Source organism: Chionomys nivalis, chromosome 9, assembly GCF_950005125.1.
Source record: "Chionomys nivalis chromosome 9, mChiNiv1.1, whole genome shotgun sequence".
NCBI classification, from domain to species: Eukaryota; Metazoa; Chordata; class Mammalia; order Rodentia; family Cricetidae; genus Chionomys; species Chionomys nivalis.
Window position 1 is genome coordinate 27,765,339 of NC_080094.1, and position 19,709 is coordinate 27,785,047.

At 42.1% G+C, this 19,709-nt stretch overlaps 1 protein-coding gene across 1 annotated transcript; it reads left to right on the forward strand.

Annotated features, from left to right (window-relative positions):
* Nucleotides 1-17,802: 17,802 nt before the first annotated feature.
* On the forward strand, nucleotides 17,803-18,662 carry LOC130881620 (60S ribosomal protein L7a-like). The gene has a single exon (XM_057781272.1). It carries the CDS (start codon nucleotides 17,818-17,820, stop codon nucleotides 18,616-18,618), a length of 801 nt encoding a protein of 266 aa, XP_057637255.1. The 5' UTR covers nucleotides 17,803-17,817; the 3' UTR covers nucleotides 18,619-18,662.
* The last annotated feature ends 1,047 nt before the right edge of the window (nucleotides 18,663-19,709 follow it).

Below are 19,709 nucleotides of genomic sequence, written 5' to 3' on the forward strand. Positions count from 1 at the left end.
TACAGAACTCCAGCTAACACCAGAAACATCCACGGAGATAATCACAGATTCAAATGAAAATATAGCTCTTCACAATCAATTTGTGTTTAAACTGAAAATTCTTAAGCATTTAAGCTTCTTCCTTTGCTTCACAGTAAATCTTCTTCTGGCACAAAATTTCTACCATGGTTTTGTCTTTCTCCATCCCTCCCTACTTCCCTCCCTCCCTCCCTCCTTCTCTTCCTTCCTTTCTCCCTCCTTCCTTCCATCCTTCATTTCTTTCTTTCTTTTTTCTATTTGACAGGATCTCTCCACATAGCCTGTTTGTCTGGTAACTCACCCTGTAGACCAGACTGTCCTCAAACTCACTAAAGGCATGTGATACCACATCTTTCAAATTTCTACCATGGCTTCCCAAACATGGGTGCACATTGAGGACCTTTGAAATAATACTCATGATGTTTCCCTACCTAGGTATGGAAAATGACTTGCGTTTCAAAGCACCAAGGCTGATTCTACTGTTATGCAGGCTTAAGCATTCCAGGCCTTCATGCCTTGAAAGGCCGCTCATCCTTGAAAGAAATTATGATTCCTAGCTGTGCTTTTTTTTTTATAGATGTCACAGACCTGTACATCAGTGTTTCTGCTACCTACACATTAGGGCCAGCAAGACCTGCTCGAGCCAGATTTCTATCGAGACTCAGAAGGCGAGTTTCTAATCACACACTTCTCATAACTAAGCGAGACAGTGACTATTAGACACATTGAAGGGAAATGGAAATGTCAGTACCGTGCCTGTTTTTTGAACATAGGTACCTAGGTTTGTAACCCCAGCACCCACAGAAAAGCTGGGTGTGGTTGTGTGAATCTTCCACCCCAGTGCTTGGGAAGGCAGAGGTGATGGATCCTCAGAGCTGATGAGCTAGGAAGTCTAGAGAATGAGGGAGCCCCAGATTCAGGGAAATAGTGTGTCTCAAAGTCTCAAAAAGTAAGGTAGAGAGGGAAAATACAACATACCCAGCATCAATCTTTGGCCTCAACAAACCCTGAGACATATGAACACATGTATTTCCTTTCTCACATGGACCACAAATACGCAACACATAAAATACACGGGCAGACAACAACTGCTGCAATTTCTTTTGGGTTATTCATGATGTTTATGCACTGTGTACCTTGCCAGAAACAAATCTTTACAAACATGAGTTTGCACTAACGATCTTGGGTAAAGATGTATTCCAAGACCTGACCATTTAACTTGCTGAGAACATAAATTCGCGGGAGTCAGGCACCCATCTCGTGTGTTTAATAGTATTAGTTTGAGTGGTTATATTCTCCTAACATCCCAAAATTAAAGGCAACACATTTTTGCCAAGATCAGCCAGGCTCATTATCAGTCCTCTTGGGCATTATAAATTCATCAGGGGTGCTGTTAAAATTGCAGATGCTTCCATCTCAAGAAAGAAGCCGGAAGCTCGAGACGCAGGTAGGGATGAGGTAAGTGCCTGCATGTCTTACAACCACACAGGTTAATTCCTATGTGAGTCCAGGTGTGCTCTCATTTCTGTCATAATTGGAGCCTGAACTCACCCCCAGGTACCTGGTAATGTCTTCCATTTTCCTGTGCTGATTCCAGATACTCACACACCTATTTTAACATTGTATCCATCCTACTCCAAATGAGCACATGATTAGAGATCACTAGTCAAGAGATCTCACACATTACAATGAAAACATTTTAAAATTAGGAACACGCGACAAAGATAGAAAACAAACATTCTGCCATTATTGAGTTATTCAAGAACATAACCATGAAATTCTTCATTATTCTGTAAATTTCAAATAGAAGTAGATAGTTCTGTTATATTTACTACTTGTATTACTGTTTCCTGGGGCTACAGTAAACACAATTTCTACCTTCATCCTTCCTTATTTTGTGACTAGCATTCCCATACTGCCCCAGCAATTGGGTCTTTCTGAAGTGCTACATTGTTCATTGTTTAGGAGCCTCTAAGACTGCATTTCTTTAATCCTTTCTGCCCCAAGTGGGCGGCCCACTTCAAATGACTTAATTAAGAAAAAAAATTCCTCACAGGTGTGCCCAGCTATTTGACTTTTAGTTAATTCCAGGCATGGTCAATTTGACAGCCATGATTATCCATCACAGAAGGTGACTACATGGGGCGTACAGCCTACATTTATTTGTAATGCTTGTATCTGGTACACAGCACAGTCTCTAGAATAGAGTGGAACAGATATATAATGAATTGAGCTGAATACTCAAAACATGTTCTGCTCAAGGACTCAATGAAAACTCTGGGTTTTGTCTTAACATTCTCCAAAAGTTTCTGAGAAAGGTCTGGTGTTCAGTGTGGCACTACTGGAAGATGGTGAGACCTGGTGGAGACGGTTGAGTGATTGTGGGTACTCCCTTAGAGGGGATACTGGGTGAAAAAATTCACATGATGATCTCATTAGATGGTGAAAACTCTTTGGCAAAAGAGTCGTATCTGTCACGCGTGTCGTTTTTTGTCACACATGTGGTTTTGTCATGCGTGTCATATCCGGCACACGTGCCATATCCAGCACGCTTGCCATATCCAGCACGCTTGCCCTTTCTGCCGCAGTGTTGCCTCTGGCATGCGTGCCGCTTTTGACACGAGTGTCGTTTTTGTCACATGTTTTCGTATCTGATATAATTTAAATAAAAATATAAATTACTAGACTAATAACAATTATACTTAAAAATGCATTCATCCCAACTAAATTGTCTATCTCTTCTGGCATTCCATATATAGCAGAGAAGTGAAGACTTTTAATCACCTGCATAGTAATATTACCTGCCATTGGCATAGAAATGGTTTAAAAATTTTAAACATTTTTATTTATTTATTAATCAGACTAAATTTAAAGTTATCAAATAATTTACCTCCATATAATTCTCAGAAGATCATCATAGGTATGATGATCTTGATTGAGCAGCAGGTAGAGTCACTGTTCTGGTAGCTGGTGTGTATGAGAATTTTAGGATATATAGTGATGTTTGCAGGTGTCACGGTTGTGGCAATAAAGCAGGTCTTAGTGCTGGACCTGAATGACTATGAGACCTAGCAGAGCTGAAAGTAACTACACCTAACAAATCTGATTAGTTAGAGGCATTGTGGGGGTAGAGCAGAACCTGACTGGGGAGCATGCTGAGCAAAAGCAGTCAGGCACGCAGAGCAATCTGGAAGCACTCCCATGAGCAGGTACACGAGACTAGGTTTCCCATGGAAAATGCTTGCACCAGGGTGGGCACAGGCCAGTCTGCCACAGGCACCACTTTCTCTTTTTATTTTGTTTTTTATTTTATTTTACTCTTCATCCACTGTTCTCCCTTCCTCCTACTCCTCCTTCCCACCCTCATCCACTTCTGTCAATTGGTAAGGGCTCCCATGTAAAGTCAACAAAGTCTGACACATTAAGTTGTGGCAGAACCAACCCCCATCCCCAACATTAAGGCTGAGCACGGCCTGCCACCATAGGGAATGGGCTCCAATAAGCTAGCTCATGCACCAGGGATAGATCCTGGTCCTCCTGCCAGGGGTCTCAGAGATAGTGCAAGTATTGCGGCACACCACACCGGTCTGTGCTCTAGGCACCACTGTACAGTTCGTGAAGCGGGCAAGGGGCTGGAGATTGAAACACACAAAGATGCGCAGACAGAGAGAGACAGGTCATCCTTGATGCCAGAATGCCCCAAGAATGCCCCCTTTATTGTGTTCAGGGGCAGCTTATATAGAGATAGCCATGCCCCAGCCAAACCCACCAGAAACCACTCTCCTGCCATCAGGAACTCCCGAGGTCTCCTGCTCAGAGCAGCTGTAGGCACTCAGATCAGGGGAAAATGAGTTGTTTCAGGAACTGGGGGTTCACAGCTCCCAACACTCCCTCATGATCCTTTCCTCCCTTGCTCATGTATGACCTCCTCCCTCTCTTCAATACGATTTCTGGAACTTGGCGTGGTGGTTGGTTGTGGATCTCTGCATCTTGTTCTGTTAGTTGCTGGATGAAGACTCTATGATGTTAGTTGCGATATCCACCCATCTGATTAGAGAGGAAGTTCGGTTCAGGCACTCTCCCCACTCTTGATAGGACTCTTATTGGGGTGTTTTTAATCATAATAGGACACATTTGTAAAGGTTCATATGTGACATAGTGGTGTTTCAAGAAGTGAATGTATTTTATGTGTGAAGAGAGTGTGGTTATTTGTGAATGCATATGAATATTATTATAAACATATATAGCATAGGGGCATGATATATATGTACATTAAAATTCTGAGTTGCTTTCTGGGTCAAAGTGTGAATTAGGTACTCAGAGAATATCCTGAATGCTTTGGTTATGTTTCCTCTAGGATAGGAGTAGACAGCCTCAGTTCCCTTTCTGAGAAAAGTTCTTTACAATCACAAACTGAGCTCCTGTTTAGATTACCCACAAATGAAGGTAGCCCTTTAACTGCTTGTCCCTTGTAACCAATGCAAAGATTTCCTGTAAAATAAGTGTTCTTGAGATAGAGTGGTTCTGCATATCACTTTAATTCTTCATCATGCTGCCATTCCCTGCAGGTAGTCTTCAAGACTTTCTGTGTACCCAGTCACATATTCATCATTGCTGTCCCTGGTCAGCAGTGATGTGGAGGAGTTACAGTTTACTGAATCAATCCCCTTTAGTGACCTCTAAAATTCATACATGAGTAATAAGCTACTTCTTAAAGAGTCATTTTGATAAGGAGACATGAAATCCTGTGAGCCTACGATGGACACATATGCCTTATGACAGATGGATAGCATTGGGTTGGAGATCAGCAGACTCCACTGATTCAGGTGCAGTGTCATTGGATATGGTGGAGGTCTTGCGTTATGTCTTACTGCATCATTGAAACTCCAATCTGACACTTATGGATGCAAATTTTCCTCTTAGTGTTAATCAGTACTAATTAGCCTACTCTCTTCTTTCCAGCAAAAAATCTGCCATTTTGAGGTTTATGTTGAACAATTGGAAAACCAGAGGTCTCTGACAAGTTCCAAATGTAACAGAATGTAAGTTCCTGTCAAACAGTGCTGTGTAGCTCTCAGATCTTTCTGACAGTGACTCATCATTCTCACTGATGATCTTGTGTTCTGGGTGTATTTCAAATTAACTGCACCAAGTTTCACAGTAGATTAGTCTGCTAGGGCTAGGCTCTCATAACCCAGCAGCTGCCCATTGGTCTTTTCAATTTCCTATGCAGATGGTCCTTTTCAGTATTCCCTTATAGTTGTTCACTCATTGTTAATCACAAAAAGTCTCACAAGCTCCTGATAAGTTGCCCCTATCTCAGGATATGTAGAGTGATGGGATGGGAAAGTTATTATTGGGAGTTAACATATTCTTTAGATTATTGAGAACTCAAATAAAATTAAATAAAGGAAGGGAGTGGAAGTCAGTTATACAAACACAGTGGCCATTTGCCGAGGGATGAAGGAAAAGGGGGCAATATAGCTACAACTGAACCTAAGCTGTTCTCATAAAATAGATTTAGGTATCAAGGTATATGTCATAGCTACCAAGAATAGAGATGATCCACCCTCAAAAGCACAAGTTACCTAATAAAATTAGCCTCATTCTCTGCCCAGATTTGGACATAATTCATATATGATGAGGAATGGATTTTATTTCTACCAGGAAAATATTTAAATATCTGTAAAGTCAGAGGCTAAAAGTGTATATTTATTTTTGTGCTTGTGCATTTATGTGAATTATTTATTAGTAAAACACTACCAATATTCCAACAAAGGGTGAGATAATCCAGAGCCTTACAAAACTCACACAAAACCATATAATCCTTGCTGATGTGATTCCATTGAGGGGACAGGTGACAGGTGATTACAGTCCTTCTCTGTTCTGGTATAGCAAAAGGTTTTATGTGGAGATTTCATTTTGAATCTCTCTTAAAATCACAAATAGACTCTCACTACATAAAAACTCCCACTACATCAAACCACAATGAGCTAGGGTGGCAATTTAATGATTGACTTTTATTTGGCCATACTTCTATAGAAGAGGGGCATAATTCTGTCTCTAAATTGGAAGTCACAGTAATAAATACATGTCCTCTTAGCCTTTCCCTGTCATTCTTCTACATGCAGCTTAGGGCACAAATATTGAATCCATCTCTGTCTGGCCACTGAAATAGCACAGTCAAATCCCTTTCATAACAAGAAAATATGAGGAAAATGCCTTGAGTGCTTTCCCCTAAAAGTGAAGATGACATGATGGAGTCCCACTCAGAATGTTTGGTGTTCATGTCCCTCATTCTTTGAGAGTGCTTCTCAGGGAAAATGAAACCTCCATGCAAACCCAACAAAAGGAAAAATGTATCATCCTTCTCCTTCTTTATCCGAAGTTCCTGGGGTGCAGAAAAGTAAACCTCATTCAAGAGAACATGGGCTGTTAAGAGTTGAATCTAAGTTGAATCTATGAGGATCCTGATGCATAGTTTAGTTAGGTATCCCACCTCATCTTTCAAGAGAAGAGAGTCGAACACAAAATATTTCACAGCAACTGGGCCCTGAATTCAACTTTCCCATATTGAAGTGCTAAATAGTGTCTGTATGACCACCCAGAAACATATCAATGTACCAATTGTCAGATACCTCATCTCTTCCATGGACATCTGTGCTCAGTTAGTTACCCTCTCTTATCATGACCTACTCAGATTGATATCAAGACATCTCTTACTTCTTTGGCTATCTGATTTCTCTTAGCCTCAGGATGAGCTATTGCACGTGGATAGCAGGAACGCAAGCCATTTTAAATACCTGTTCCAGAATCTGGTAGTTCACATGCTATTGCAACAACAACTATGTGGAAGAAACCCAGACCATACTCCCCTTGACTACAACATTTACTTTTATTCACTTGAACTATTAAGGCACAGGTGTTGATTTATAATGGTATCCACGTAAACATATGTAACACTGCCCTGTTGAAAGAAAATATGCGTCAGAATTTATTTTTTTGTTTTCAATATTTGTGCCCTAAGCTGCATGTAGAAGAATGACAGGGAAAGGCTAAGAGGAAATGTGTTTATTACTGTGACTTCCAATTTAGAGACAGAATTATGCCCCTCTTCTATAGAAGTATGGCCACATAAAAGTCAATCATTAAAATGCCACCCTAGCTCATTGTGGTTTGATGTAGTGGGAGTTTTTATGTAGTGAGAGTCTATTTGTGATTTTAAGAGAGATTCAAAATGAAATCTCTACATAAAACCTTTTGCTACACCAGAACAGAGAAAGACTGTAATCACCTGTCACCTGTCTCCTCAATGGAATCACATCAGCAAGGATTATATGGTTTTGTGTGAGTTTTGTAAGGCTCTGGATTATCTCACCCTTTGTTGGAATATTGGTAGTGTTTTACTAATAAATAATTCACATAAATGCACATGCACAAAAATAAATATATACTTTTAACCTCTGAATTTACAGATATTTAAATATTTTCCTGGTAGAAATAAAATCCATTCCTCATCATATATGAATTATGTCCAAATCTGGGCAGAGAATGAGGCTAATTTTATTAGGTAACTTGTGCTTTTGAGGGTGGATCATCTCTATTCTTGGTAGCTATGACATATACCTTGATATCTAAATCTATTTTATGAGAGTAGCTTAGGTTGAGTTGCAGCTATATTGCCCCCTTTTCCTTCATCCCTCGGCAAATGGCCACTGTGTCTGTATAACTGACTTCCACTCCCTTCCTTTATTTAATTTTATTTGAGTTCTCAATAACCCAAAGAATATGTTAACTCCCAATAATAACTTTCCCTTCCCATCACTCTACATATCCTGAGATAGAGGCCACTTATGAGGAGCTTGTGAGACTTTTTGTGATTAACAATGAATGAACAACTACAAGGGAATACTGAAAAGGACCATCTGCATAGGAAATTGAAAAGACCAATGGGCAGCTGCTGGGTTATGAGAGCCTAGCCCTAACAGACTAATCTACTGTAAAACTTGGTGCAGGTAATTTGAAATACACCCAGAACACAAGATCATCAGTGAGAATGATGAGTCACTGTCAGAAAGGTCTGAGAGCTACACAGCACTGTTTGACAGGAACTTACATTCTGTTACATTTGGAACTTGTCAGAGACCTCTGGTTTTCCAATTGCTCAATATAAACCTCAAAATGGCAGATTTTTTGCTGCAAAAGAAGAGAGTAGGCTAATTAGTACTGATTAACACTAAGAGGAAAATTTGCATCCATAAGTGTCAGATTGGAGTTTCAATGATGCAGTAAGACATAACACAAGACCTCCACCATATCCAATGACACTGCACCTGAATCAGTGGAGTCTGCTGACCTCCAACCCAATGCTATCCTCTGTCATAAGGCATATGTGTCCATCGTAGGCTCACAGGATTTCATGTCTTCTTGTTCAAATGACTCTTTAAGAAGTAGCTTATTACTCATGTATGAATTTTAGAGGTCACTAAAGGGGATTGATTCAGTAAACTGTAACTCCTCCACATCACTGCTGACCAGGGACAGCAATGATGAATATGGGGCTTGGTGTACAAAAAGTCTTGAAGACTACCTGGCAGGGAATGGCAGCATGATGAAGAATTGAAGTGATATGCAGAACCACTCTATCTCATGAACACTTATTTTACAGGAAATGTTTGCATTGGTTGCAAGGGACAAGCAGTTAAAGGGCTACCTTCATTTGGGGGTAATCTGAACAGGAGCTCAGTTTGTGATTGTAAAGAACTTTTCTCATAAAAGGAACTGAGGCTGTCTACTCCTATCCTAGACGAAACATAACCAAAACATTCAGGATTTTCTCTGAGTACCTAATTCACACTTTGACCCAGAAAGCAACTCAGAATTTTAATGTACATATATATCATGCCCCTATGCTATATATGTTTATAATAATATTCATATGCATTCACAAATAACCACACTCTCTTCACACATAAAATACATTCACTTCTTTTTTTTTCTTGCTGATTTTTTTATTAATTAATTAATTTAATTATTAAAGATTTCTGCCTCTTCCCCACCACCACCTCCCATTCCCTCCCCCTCCCCCAATCAATTCTTCCTTCCTCCTCAGCCCAAAGAGCAAGCAGGTTTCTCTGCCCTGTGGGAGGTCCAAGGACCACCCACCTCCATCCAGGTCTATTAAGGTGAGCATCCAAACTACCTGGGCTCCCACAAAGCCATTACATGCAATAGGATCAAGAACCCATTGCCATTGTTCTTCAGTTCTCAGTAGTCCTCATTGTCCATTATGTTCAGCGAGACCGGTTTTGTCCCATGCTTTTTCAGTCCCCGGCCAGCTGGCCTTGGTGAGTTCCCGATAGAACATCCCCATTGCCTCAGTGTGTGGGTGCACCCCTCGCCGTCCTGAGTTCCTTGCTCGTGCTCACTCTCCTTCTGCTCCTCCTTTGGATCGTGAGACTTCAGTCCAGTGCTCCAATGTTGGTCTCTGTCTCTGTCTTCTTTCATCGCCTGATGAAGGTTAATATTCAGGGGAATGCTTATATGTTTTTCTTTGGGTTCACCTTCTTATTTAGCTTCTCTAGAGTCACGATTTATAGTCTCAATGTCCTTTATTTATGGCTAGAAACCAAATATGAGTGAGTACATCCCATGTTCCTCTTTTTGGGTCTGGCTTACCTCACTCAGGATAGTGTTTTCTATTTCCGTCCATTTGTATGCAAAATTCAAGAAGTCATTGTTTTTTACTGCTGAGTAGTACTCTAATATGTATATATTCCATACTTTCTTCATCCATTCTTCCATTGAAGGACATCTAGGTTGTTTCCAGGTTCTGGCAATTACAAACAATGCTGCTATGAACATAGTTGAGCATATACTTTTGTTGTATGTTTGGGCATCTCTTGGGTATATTCCCAATAGTGGTATTGCTGGGTCAAGAGGTAGGTTGAACCCGACTTTCCTGAGAAACCGCCACACTGCTTTCCAAAGTGGTTGCACAAGTTTGCATTCCCACCAGCAATGGATGAGAGTGCCCCTTTCTCCACAACCTCTCCAGCAGAGGCTATCATTGGTGTTTTTGATTTTAGCCATTCTGACCGGTGTAAGATGGTATCTTAATGTTGTCTTGATTTGCATTTCCCTGATTGCTAAGGAAGTTGAGCATGATCTTAAGTGACTTTTGGCCATTTGAACTTCTTCTGTTGAAAAGTCTCTGTTCAGCTCAGTGCCCCATTTTATAATTGGATTGATTAACCTTTTACGGTCTAATTTCTTGAGTTCTTTGTATATTTTGGATATCAGACCTTTGTCAGTTGCGGGGTTGGTGAAGATCTTCTCCCAGTCAGTGGGTTGCCTTTCTGTCTTAGTGACAGTGTCCTTTGCTTTACAGAAGCTTCTCAGTCTCAGGAGGTCCCATTTATTCAATGATGTCCTTAGTGTTTGTGCTGCTGGGGTTGTACGTAGGAAGTGTTCTCCTGTGCCCATGTGTTGTAGAGTACTTCCCACTTTCTCTTCTATCAGATTCAGTGTGTTTGGACTGATATTGAGGTCTTTAATCCATTTGGACTTGAGTTTTGTGCATGGTGATAGATATGGATCTATTTTCATTCTTCTACAGATTGACTTCCAGTTTTGCCAGCACAATTTGTTGAAGATGCTCTCTTTTTTCCATTGTATACTTTTAGCTCCTTTATCGAAAATCAGGTGTTCATAGGTTTGTGGGCTAAAGTCAGGGTCTTCTATTCTATTCCATTGGTCGACTTCTCTGTTTTTATGCCAGTACCAAGCCGTTTTCAGTACTGTAGCTCTGTAATAGAGTTTGAAGTCAGGGATGGTAATGCCTCCAGACAATCCTTTATTGTATAAGATTGTTTTGGCTATCCTGGGTTTTTTGTTTTTCCATATAAAGTTGATTATTGTCTTCTCCAGATCTGTGAAGAATTTTGATGGGATTTTGATGGGGATTGCGTTGAATCTATAGATTGCTTTTGGTAGAATTGCCATTTTTACTATGTTGATCCTCCCAATCCAAGAGCAAGGGAGGTCCTTCCATTTTCTGGTGTCCTCTTAAATTTCTTTCTTCAAAGACTTAAAGTTCTTGCCAAATAGATCTTTCACTTCCTTGGTCAGAGTTACCCCAAGGTATTTTATGCTATTTGTGGCTATCGTGAAAGGTGATGCTTCTCTGATTTCCCTCTCTGCTTCCTTATCCTTAGTGTATAGGAAGGCAACTGATTTTTTGGAGTTGATTTTGTATCCTGCCACATTACCAAAGGTGTTTATCAGCTGTAGGAGTTCTTTGGTAGAGTTTTTGGGGTCGGTTATGTATACTATCATATCATCTGCAAATAATGAAAGCTTAACTTCTTCCTTTCCAATACGGATCCCCTTGATCCCCTTATGTTGTCTTATTGCTATTGCTAGAACTTCAAGCACTATATTGAAGAGGTATGGAGAGAGTGGACATCCTTGTTGTGTTCCTGATTTTAGTGGGATGGCTTTGAGTTTTTCTCCATTTAATTTAATGTTAGCTGTCGGCTTGCTGTAAATAGCTTTTATTATATTTAGGTATGCCCCTTGTATCCCTAATCTCTCCAAGACCTTTATCATAAAGGAGTGTTGAATTTTGTCGAATGCTTTTTCAGCATCTAATGAAATGATCATATGGTTTTTTCTTTCAGTTTATTTATATGGTTGATTACATTGATAGATTTGCGTATGTTGAACCAGCTCTGCATCTCTGGAATGAAGCCTACTTGATCATAATGGATAACTTTTCTAATGTGTTCTTGGATTCGGTTTGCCAGTATTTTATTGAGAATTTTTGCGTCGATGTTCATGAGTGAGATAGGCCTGTAATTCTCTTTCTTGGTTGGGTCTTTGTGTGGTTTTGGTATCAGGGTAACTGTAGCTTCATAAAAGGAATTTGGCAATGACTCTTCTGTTTCTATATTGTGAAATACATTAAGAAGTATAGGTATTAGCTCTTCTTGGAAGTTCTGGTAGAATTCTGCATTGAAACCATCTGGCCCTGGGCTTTTTTTGGAAGGGAGATTTTTGATAACTGTTTCTAATTCTTCGCGACTAACAGGTCTATTTAGATCGTTCACCTGGTCTTGGTTTAGGTTTGGTATATGGTACTTATCTAAAAAAGTGTCCATTTCTTTTGCATTTTCCAGTTTTGTGGCATACAGGCTTTTGTAGTAAGATCTAATGATTCTCTGAATTTCCTCTGTGTCTGTGGTTATGTCCCCCTTTTCATTTCTGATCTTATTTATTTGCGTGTTCTCTCTCTGTCGTTTAATTAGTTTGGATAGGGGTTTGTCAATCTTGTTGATTTTCTCCAAGAACCAACTTTTTGTTTCATTGATTCTTTGGACTGTTTTCTGTGTTTCTATTTTGTTGATTTCTGCCCTCAGTTTGATTATTTCCAGTCTTCTACTCCTCCTGGGCACGTCTGCTTCTTTTTTTTCTAGAGCTTTCAGGTGTGCTGTTAAGTCCCCAATGTATGCTTTCTCCGTTTTCTTTAAGTGGGCACTTAGTGCTATGAACTTTCCTCTTAGCACTGCTTTCATCGTGTCCCATAGGTTTGAGTATGTTGTCTCTTTGTTTTCATTAAATTCAAGGAAGACTTTAATTTCTTTCTTAATTTCTTCCTTGACCCAGGTGTGGTTCAGTAGTTGACTGTTCAGTTTCCATGAGTTTGTCAGCTTTCTGGGGGTAGCTTTGTTGGTGGCTTCTAACTTTAATCCGTGGTGATCTGATAAGACACAGGTGGACACTGATATTTTTTTGTATCTGTGGAGGTTTCCTTTGTTTCCAAGTATGTGGTCAATTTTCGAGAAGGTTCCATGAGCTGCAGAGAAGAAGGTGTATTCTTTCCTATTTGGGTGGAGTGTTCTATAGATGTCTGTTAAGTCCATTTGATTCATTACCTCCAACAATTCTCTTAATTCTCTATTAGTTTTCTGTCTGATTGACCTGTCCATTGGTGAGAGAGGTGTGTTGAAGTCTCCTACTACTAGTGTGTGTGATTTGATGTCTGCCTTGAGTTTTAGCAATATTTCTTTTACATACGTGGGTGCTTTTATATTAGGGGCATAGATATTCAGGATTGAGACTTCATCCTGCTGAATCGTTCCTGTTATGAGTATAAAGTGTCCCTGTCGATCTCTTCTGATTGATTTTAGTTTGAAGTCAGTTTTGTTAGAAATTAGTATGGCCACACCTGCTTTTTTCTTAGGACCATTTGCTTGAAAAACCTTTTCCCAACCCTTTACTCTGAGTAGATGCCTGTCTTTGTGGTTGATATGCGTTTCTTGCAAACAGCAGACTGTTGGATCCTGTTTTCGTATCCAATCTCTTAGCCTGTGCCTTTTTATTGGTGAATTGAGACCATTAATATTAAGTGATATTAATGACCAGTGGTTGTTAACTCCGGTTATTCTTACTGCTTTTGGTAGAAGAGTTTGTGTGTCTCCCTTCTTTGAGTTGTGCTGTTGAAGGGTCACTAGTTGCCTGGGTTATTGTAGGCAGTGTTGGCAATGTTGGATTCCTTGGGTTGTGATTTTCCTTCTATTACTTTCTGTAGGGCTGGATTTGTGGCAACGTATTGTTTAAATTTGTTCTTATCCTGGAATGTCTTGTTTTCTCCATTGATAGTGAACGATAGCTTGGCTGGGTATAGTAGTTTGGGTTTGCATCCATGGTCTCTTAGTTTCTGTAGTACCTCTATCCAGGACCTTCTGGCTTTCATGGTTTCCATAGAGAAGTCAGGTGTAAGTCTGATCGGTTTACCTTTATAAGTTACTTGGCCTTTTTCCTTTGCAGCTCTTAATATTCTTTCTTTAATCTGTATATTTTGTGTTTTGATTATTATATGGCGAGGGGATGTTTTTTTTTGATCCAGTCTGTTTGGTGTTCTGTATGCTTCTTGAATATTCAAAGGAATATCTTTCTTTATGTTGGGGAAGTTTTCTTCCATAATTTTGTTAAAAATGTTTTCTGGACCTTTGAGCTGTGCCTCTTCTCCTTCTTCTATCCCTATTATTCTTAGGTTTGGTCTTTTTATTGTGTCCCATATTTCCTGAATGTTTTCTGATGAGAATTTGTTGGTTTTGGTGTTTTCTTTGATCAGTCCGTTTATTTTCTCTATGTTGTCTTCAGAATCTGAGATTCTTTCTTCTATCTCTTGTATTCTATTGATTATGCTTGTTTCTGTAGTCTCTGCTTGTTGACCTATATTTGCCATATCCAGCTGGTCCTCAGTTTGTGTTTTCTTCCTTGCTTCCATTTCAGTTTTCAATTCTTGGACTGTTTCCATTACCTGTTTGATCGTTTTTTCTTGGCTTCCCAGGGTATCATTTACGTATTTACTCATTTCTTCAAACTTTTTGTTATACTTCTCATCCATTTCTATGAGGGCGTTTTTTACATGTTGTTTAAGGGACTCTATTGCTTTCAAAAAGTCAGTTTTTTCCTCTTCTCCTGTGATAGGGTGTTCAAGTCCTTGTGTTGTAAGATCATTGGGTTCTGGTGTTTTCATGTTGTTTTCCAGATTGTTGGGTGAATTCTTGCCTTGGCGTCTGCCCATCTCCTCTTACCGATGCTATCTATTGGGTTTGATTTAATTGTAGCGGGGCAATCTGTTCTCAGTGCAGGCTTCACTGTTTCTTGCCCGCACTATCCTGCATCCAGTGCCTCTGCTGCCCGGGCCTGCCTGCCGGTGCCTCCGCCGCCCGGAACTGTCTGTGCGCCGGTGCTTCCGCCGCCTAGGCCTGCCTGCCGGTGCCTCACCTGTGCCTGCCTGCGCGCCGGTGCTTCCGCAGCCTAGGCCTGCCTGCCGGGCCTGACTGCCGGTGCCTCCGCCACCCGGGCCTGCCTGCACGTTGGTGCCTCTGCCGCCCGGACTTGCCTGCGTGCTGGTGCCTCCGCCGCCTGGGCCTGCCTGCGCGCTGGTGCTTCCGCCGCCTAGGCCTGCCTGCTGGTGCCTCCGCCACCCGGAACTGTCTGTGCGCCGGTGCTTCCGCCGCCTAGGCCTGCCTGCCGGGCCTGACTGCCGTGCCTCCGCCACCCAGGCCTGCCTGCACGCTGGTGCCTCTGCCGCCCGGACTTGCCTGTGTGCTGGTGCCTCCGCCGCCCGGGCCTGCCTGCGCGCCGGTGCTTCCGCCGCCTAGGCCTGCCTGCCGGTGCCTCCGCCACCCGGAACTGTCTGTGCGCCGGTGCTTCCGCTGCCTAGGCCTGCCTGCCGGGCCTGACTGCCGGTGCCTCCGCCACCCGGGCCTGCCTGCACACCGGTGCCTCTGCCGCCAGGACTTGCCTGCGTGCTGGTGCCTCCGCTGCCCGGGCCTGCCTCTACATTCACTTCTTGAAACACCACCGTGTCACATATGAACCTTTACAAATGTGTCCTATTATGATTAAAAACACCCCAATAAGAGTCCTATCAAGAGTGGGGAGAGTGCCTGAACCGAACTTTCCCTCTAATCAGATGGGTGAATACCACAACTAACATCATAGAGTCTTCATCCAGCAACTAACAGAACAAGATGCAGAGATCCACAACCAACAACCACGCCAAGTTCCAGAAATCCCATTGAAGAGAGGGGGGAGGTAATATATGAGCAAGGGAGGGAAAGATCATGAGGGAGTATTGGGAGCTGTGAACCCCCAGTTCCTGAAACAACTCATTTTCCCCTTATCTGAATGCCTACAGCTGCTCTGAACAGGAGACCTCGGGAGTTCCTGATGGCAGGAAAAGTGATTTCTGGTGGGTTTGGCTGGGGCGTGGCTATCCCTATATAAGCTGCCCTTGAACACAATAAAGGGGGCATTCTTGGGGCATTCTGGCATCAAGGATGACCTGTCTCTCTCTGTCTGTGCATCTTTGTGTGTTTCAATCTCCAGCCCCTTGCCCGCTTCACGAACTGTACAGTGGTGCCTAGAGCACAGACCGGTGTGGTGTTCCGCAATACTTGCACTATCTCTGAGACCCCTGGCAGGAGGACCAGGATCTATCCCTGGTGCATGAGCTAGCTTATTGGAGCCCATTTCCTACGGTGGCAGGCCGTGCTCAGCCTTAATATGGGGGATGGGGGTTGGTTCTGCCACAACTTAATGTGTCAGACTTTGTTGACTTCACATGGGAGCCCTTACCAATTGACAGAAGTGGATGAGGGTGGGAAGGAGGAGTAGGAGGAAGGGAGAACAGTGGATGAAGAGTAAAATAAAATAAAAACAAAATAGAAAGAGAAAGTGGTGCCTGTGGCAGACTGGCCTGTGCCCACCCTGGTGCAAGCATTTCCCATGGGCAATCTAGTCTCGTGTACCTGCTCATGGGAGTGCTTCCAGGTTGCTCTGCGTGCCTGACTGCTTTTGCTCAGCATGCTCCCCAGTCAGGTTCTGCTCTACCCCCACAATGCCTCTAACTAATCAGATTTGTTAGGTGTAGTTACTTTCAGTGCAAGCATTTCCCATGGGCAATCTAGTCTCGTGTACCTGCTCATGGGAGTGCTTCCAGGTTGCTCTGCGTGCCTGACTGCTTTTGCTCAGCATGCTCCCCAGTCAGGTTCTGCTCTACCCCCACAATGCCTCTAACTAATCAGATTTGTTAGGTGTAGTTACTTTCAGCTCTGCTAGGTCTCATAGGCATTCAGGTCCTGCACTAGGACCTGCTTTAGTGCAACAACCGTGACACCTGCAAACATCACTATATATCCTAAAATTCTCATACACACCAGCTACCAGAACAGTGACTCTACCTGCTGCTCAATCAAGATCATCATACCTATGATGATCTTCTGAGAACTATATGGAGTTAAATTATTTGATAACTTTAAATTTAGACTGATTAATAAATAAATAAAAATGTTTACAATTTTTAAACCATTTCTATGCCAATGGCAGGTAATATTACTATGCAGGTGATTAAAAGTCTTCACTTCTCTGCTATATATGGAATGCCAGAAGAGATAGACAATTTAGTTGGGATGAATGCATTTTTAAGTATAATTGTTATTAGTCTAGTAATTTATATCTATATCAGATATAAATTTATATCAGATACGAAACATGTGACAAAAACGACACTCGTGGCAAAAGTGGCACACATGCCGGTAGTGACACGTGCGGTAGAAACGGCAAACGTGCTGGATATGGCACATGTGCCAGATATGACACGCATGACAAAACCACATGTGTGACAAAAAACGACACACGTGACAGATACAACTCTTTTGTCAAAGAGTTTTTCATCATCTAATGAGATCATCGTGTGAATATTTTTCCCCAGTATCCCCTCTAAGGGAGTACCCACAATCACTCAACACTCTCCACCAGGTCTCACCATCTTCCAGTAGTGCCACACTGAACACCAGACCTTTCTCAGAAACTTTTGGAGAATGTTAAGACAAAACCCAGAGTTTTCATTGAGTCCTTGAGCAGAACATGTTTTGAGTATTCAGCTCAATTCATTATATATCTGTTCCACTCTATTCTAGAGACTGTGCTGTGTACCAGATACAAGCATTACAAATAAATGTAGGCTGTACGTCCCATGTAGTCACCTTCTGTGATGGATAGTCATGGCTGTCAACTTGACCATGCCTGGAATTAACTAAAAGTCAAATAGCTGGGCACACCTGTGAGGAATTTTTTTTCTTAATTAAGCCATTTGAAGTGGGCCGCCCACTTGGGGCAGAAAGGATTAGAGATATGCAGTCTTAGAGGCTCCTAAACAATGAACAATGTAGCACTTCAGAAAGACCCAATTGTGCTTTCTCTCTCCTCCAGCCCGGCAAGATGCTCAAGGGAAAGAAGGCCAAGGGGAAGAAGGTGGCCCCGGCCCCCGCCGTCGTGAAGAAGCAGGAGGCGAAGAAGGTGGTGAATCCTTTGTTTGAGAAGAGGCCTAAGAACTTCGGCATTGGGCAGGACATCCAGCCCAAGAGAGATCTCACACACTTCGTCAAATGGCCCCGCTACATCAGGCTGCAGCGGCAGAGGGCCATCCTCTATAAGCGCCTCAAAGTTCCTCCTGCCATTAACCAGTTCACCCAGGCCCTGGACCGGCAAACAGCTACCCAGTTGCTTAAACTTGCCCACAAGTACAGGCCAGAGACCAAGCAGGAAAAGAAGCAGAGGCTGCTGGCCCGTGCTGAGAAGAAAGCTGCCGGCAAAGGGGATGTCCCAACTAAGAGACCACCTGTCCTTCAAGCGGGCGTCAATACAGTCACCACTTTGGTAGAGAACAAGAAGGCTCAGCTGGTGGTGATTGCCCACGACGTAGACCCCATTGAGCTGGTGGTCTTCCTGCCTGCCCTGTGTCGCAAGATGGGGGTCCCCTACTGCATCATCAAGGGAAAGGCCAGGCTGGGATGGCTGGTCCAAAGGAAGACGTGCACCACTGTTGCCTTCACACAGGTTAACTCGGAAGACAAGGGTGCTCTGGCCAAGCTGGTGGAAGCTATTAGGACCAATTACAACGACAGATATGATGAGATCCACCACCACTGGGGAGGCAACGTCCTGGGTACTAAATCTGTGGCTCGAATTGCCAAGCTGGAAAAGGCAAAGGCCAAAGAACTCGCCACTAAACTGGGTTAAATGTACTGCTGAGTTTTCTGTACATAAATATAATTATAAAACTTCCATCTAAAAAAAAAAAGACCCAATTGCTGGGGCAGTATGGCCATGCTAGTCACAAAATAAGGAAGGATGAAGGTAGAAATTGTGTTTACTGCAGCTCCAGGAAGCAGTAATACAAGTAGTAAATATAACAGAACTATCTACTTCTCTTTGAACTTTACAGAATAATGAAGAATTTCATGGTTATGTTCTTGAATAACTCAATAATGGCGGAATGTTTGTTTTCTATCTTTGTCCTGTGTTCCTAATTTTAAAATGTTTTCATTGTAATGTGTGAGATCTCTTGACTAGTGGTCTCTAATCATGTGCTCATTTGGAGTAGGATGGATACAATGTTAAAATAGGTGTGTGAGGATCTGGAATCAGCACAGGAAAATGGAAGACATTACCAGGTACCTTGGGATGAGTTCAGGCTCCAATTATGACAGAAATGAGAGCACACCTGGACTCACATAGGAATTAACCTCTGTGGTTGTAAGACATACAGGCACTTACGTCATCCCTACCTGCGTCTCGAGCTTCCGGCTTCTTCCTTGAGATGGAAGCATCTGCAATTTTATCAGCACCCCTGATGAATTTATAATGCCCTAAGGACTGAATAAGGAGCCTGGCTGATCTTGGCAAAACTGTGTTGCCTTTAAATTTGGGATGTTAGGAGAATATAACCACTCAAACTAATACTATTAAATACACAAGTTGGGTGCCTGCCTCCCGTGAATTTATGTTCTCAGCAAGTTAAATGGTCAGGTCTTGGAATACATCTTTACCCAAGATCGTTAGTGCAAACTCATGTTTGTAAAGATTTGTTTCTGGCAAGGTACACAGTGCACAAACATCATGAATAACCCAAAAGTAATTGCAGCAGTTGTTGTCTGTCTGTGTATTTTATGTGTTGCATATTTGTGGTCTTTGTGAGAAAGGAAATACACGTGTACATATGTCTCAGGGTATATTGAGGCCAAAGATTGATGCTGGGTATCTTGTATTTTCCCTCTACCTTACTTTTTTTTTTTTTTTTTTTTTTTGATTTTCGAGACAGGGTTTCTCCG

Bases quoted from the DNA above. Each gene is read 5' to 3' on its own strand.
- LOC130881620 (XM_057781272.1), top strand. From the start codon at position 17,818: ATGCTCAAGGGAAAGAAGGCCAAGGGGAAGAAGGTGGCCCCGGCCCCC.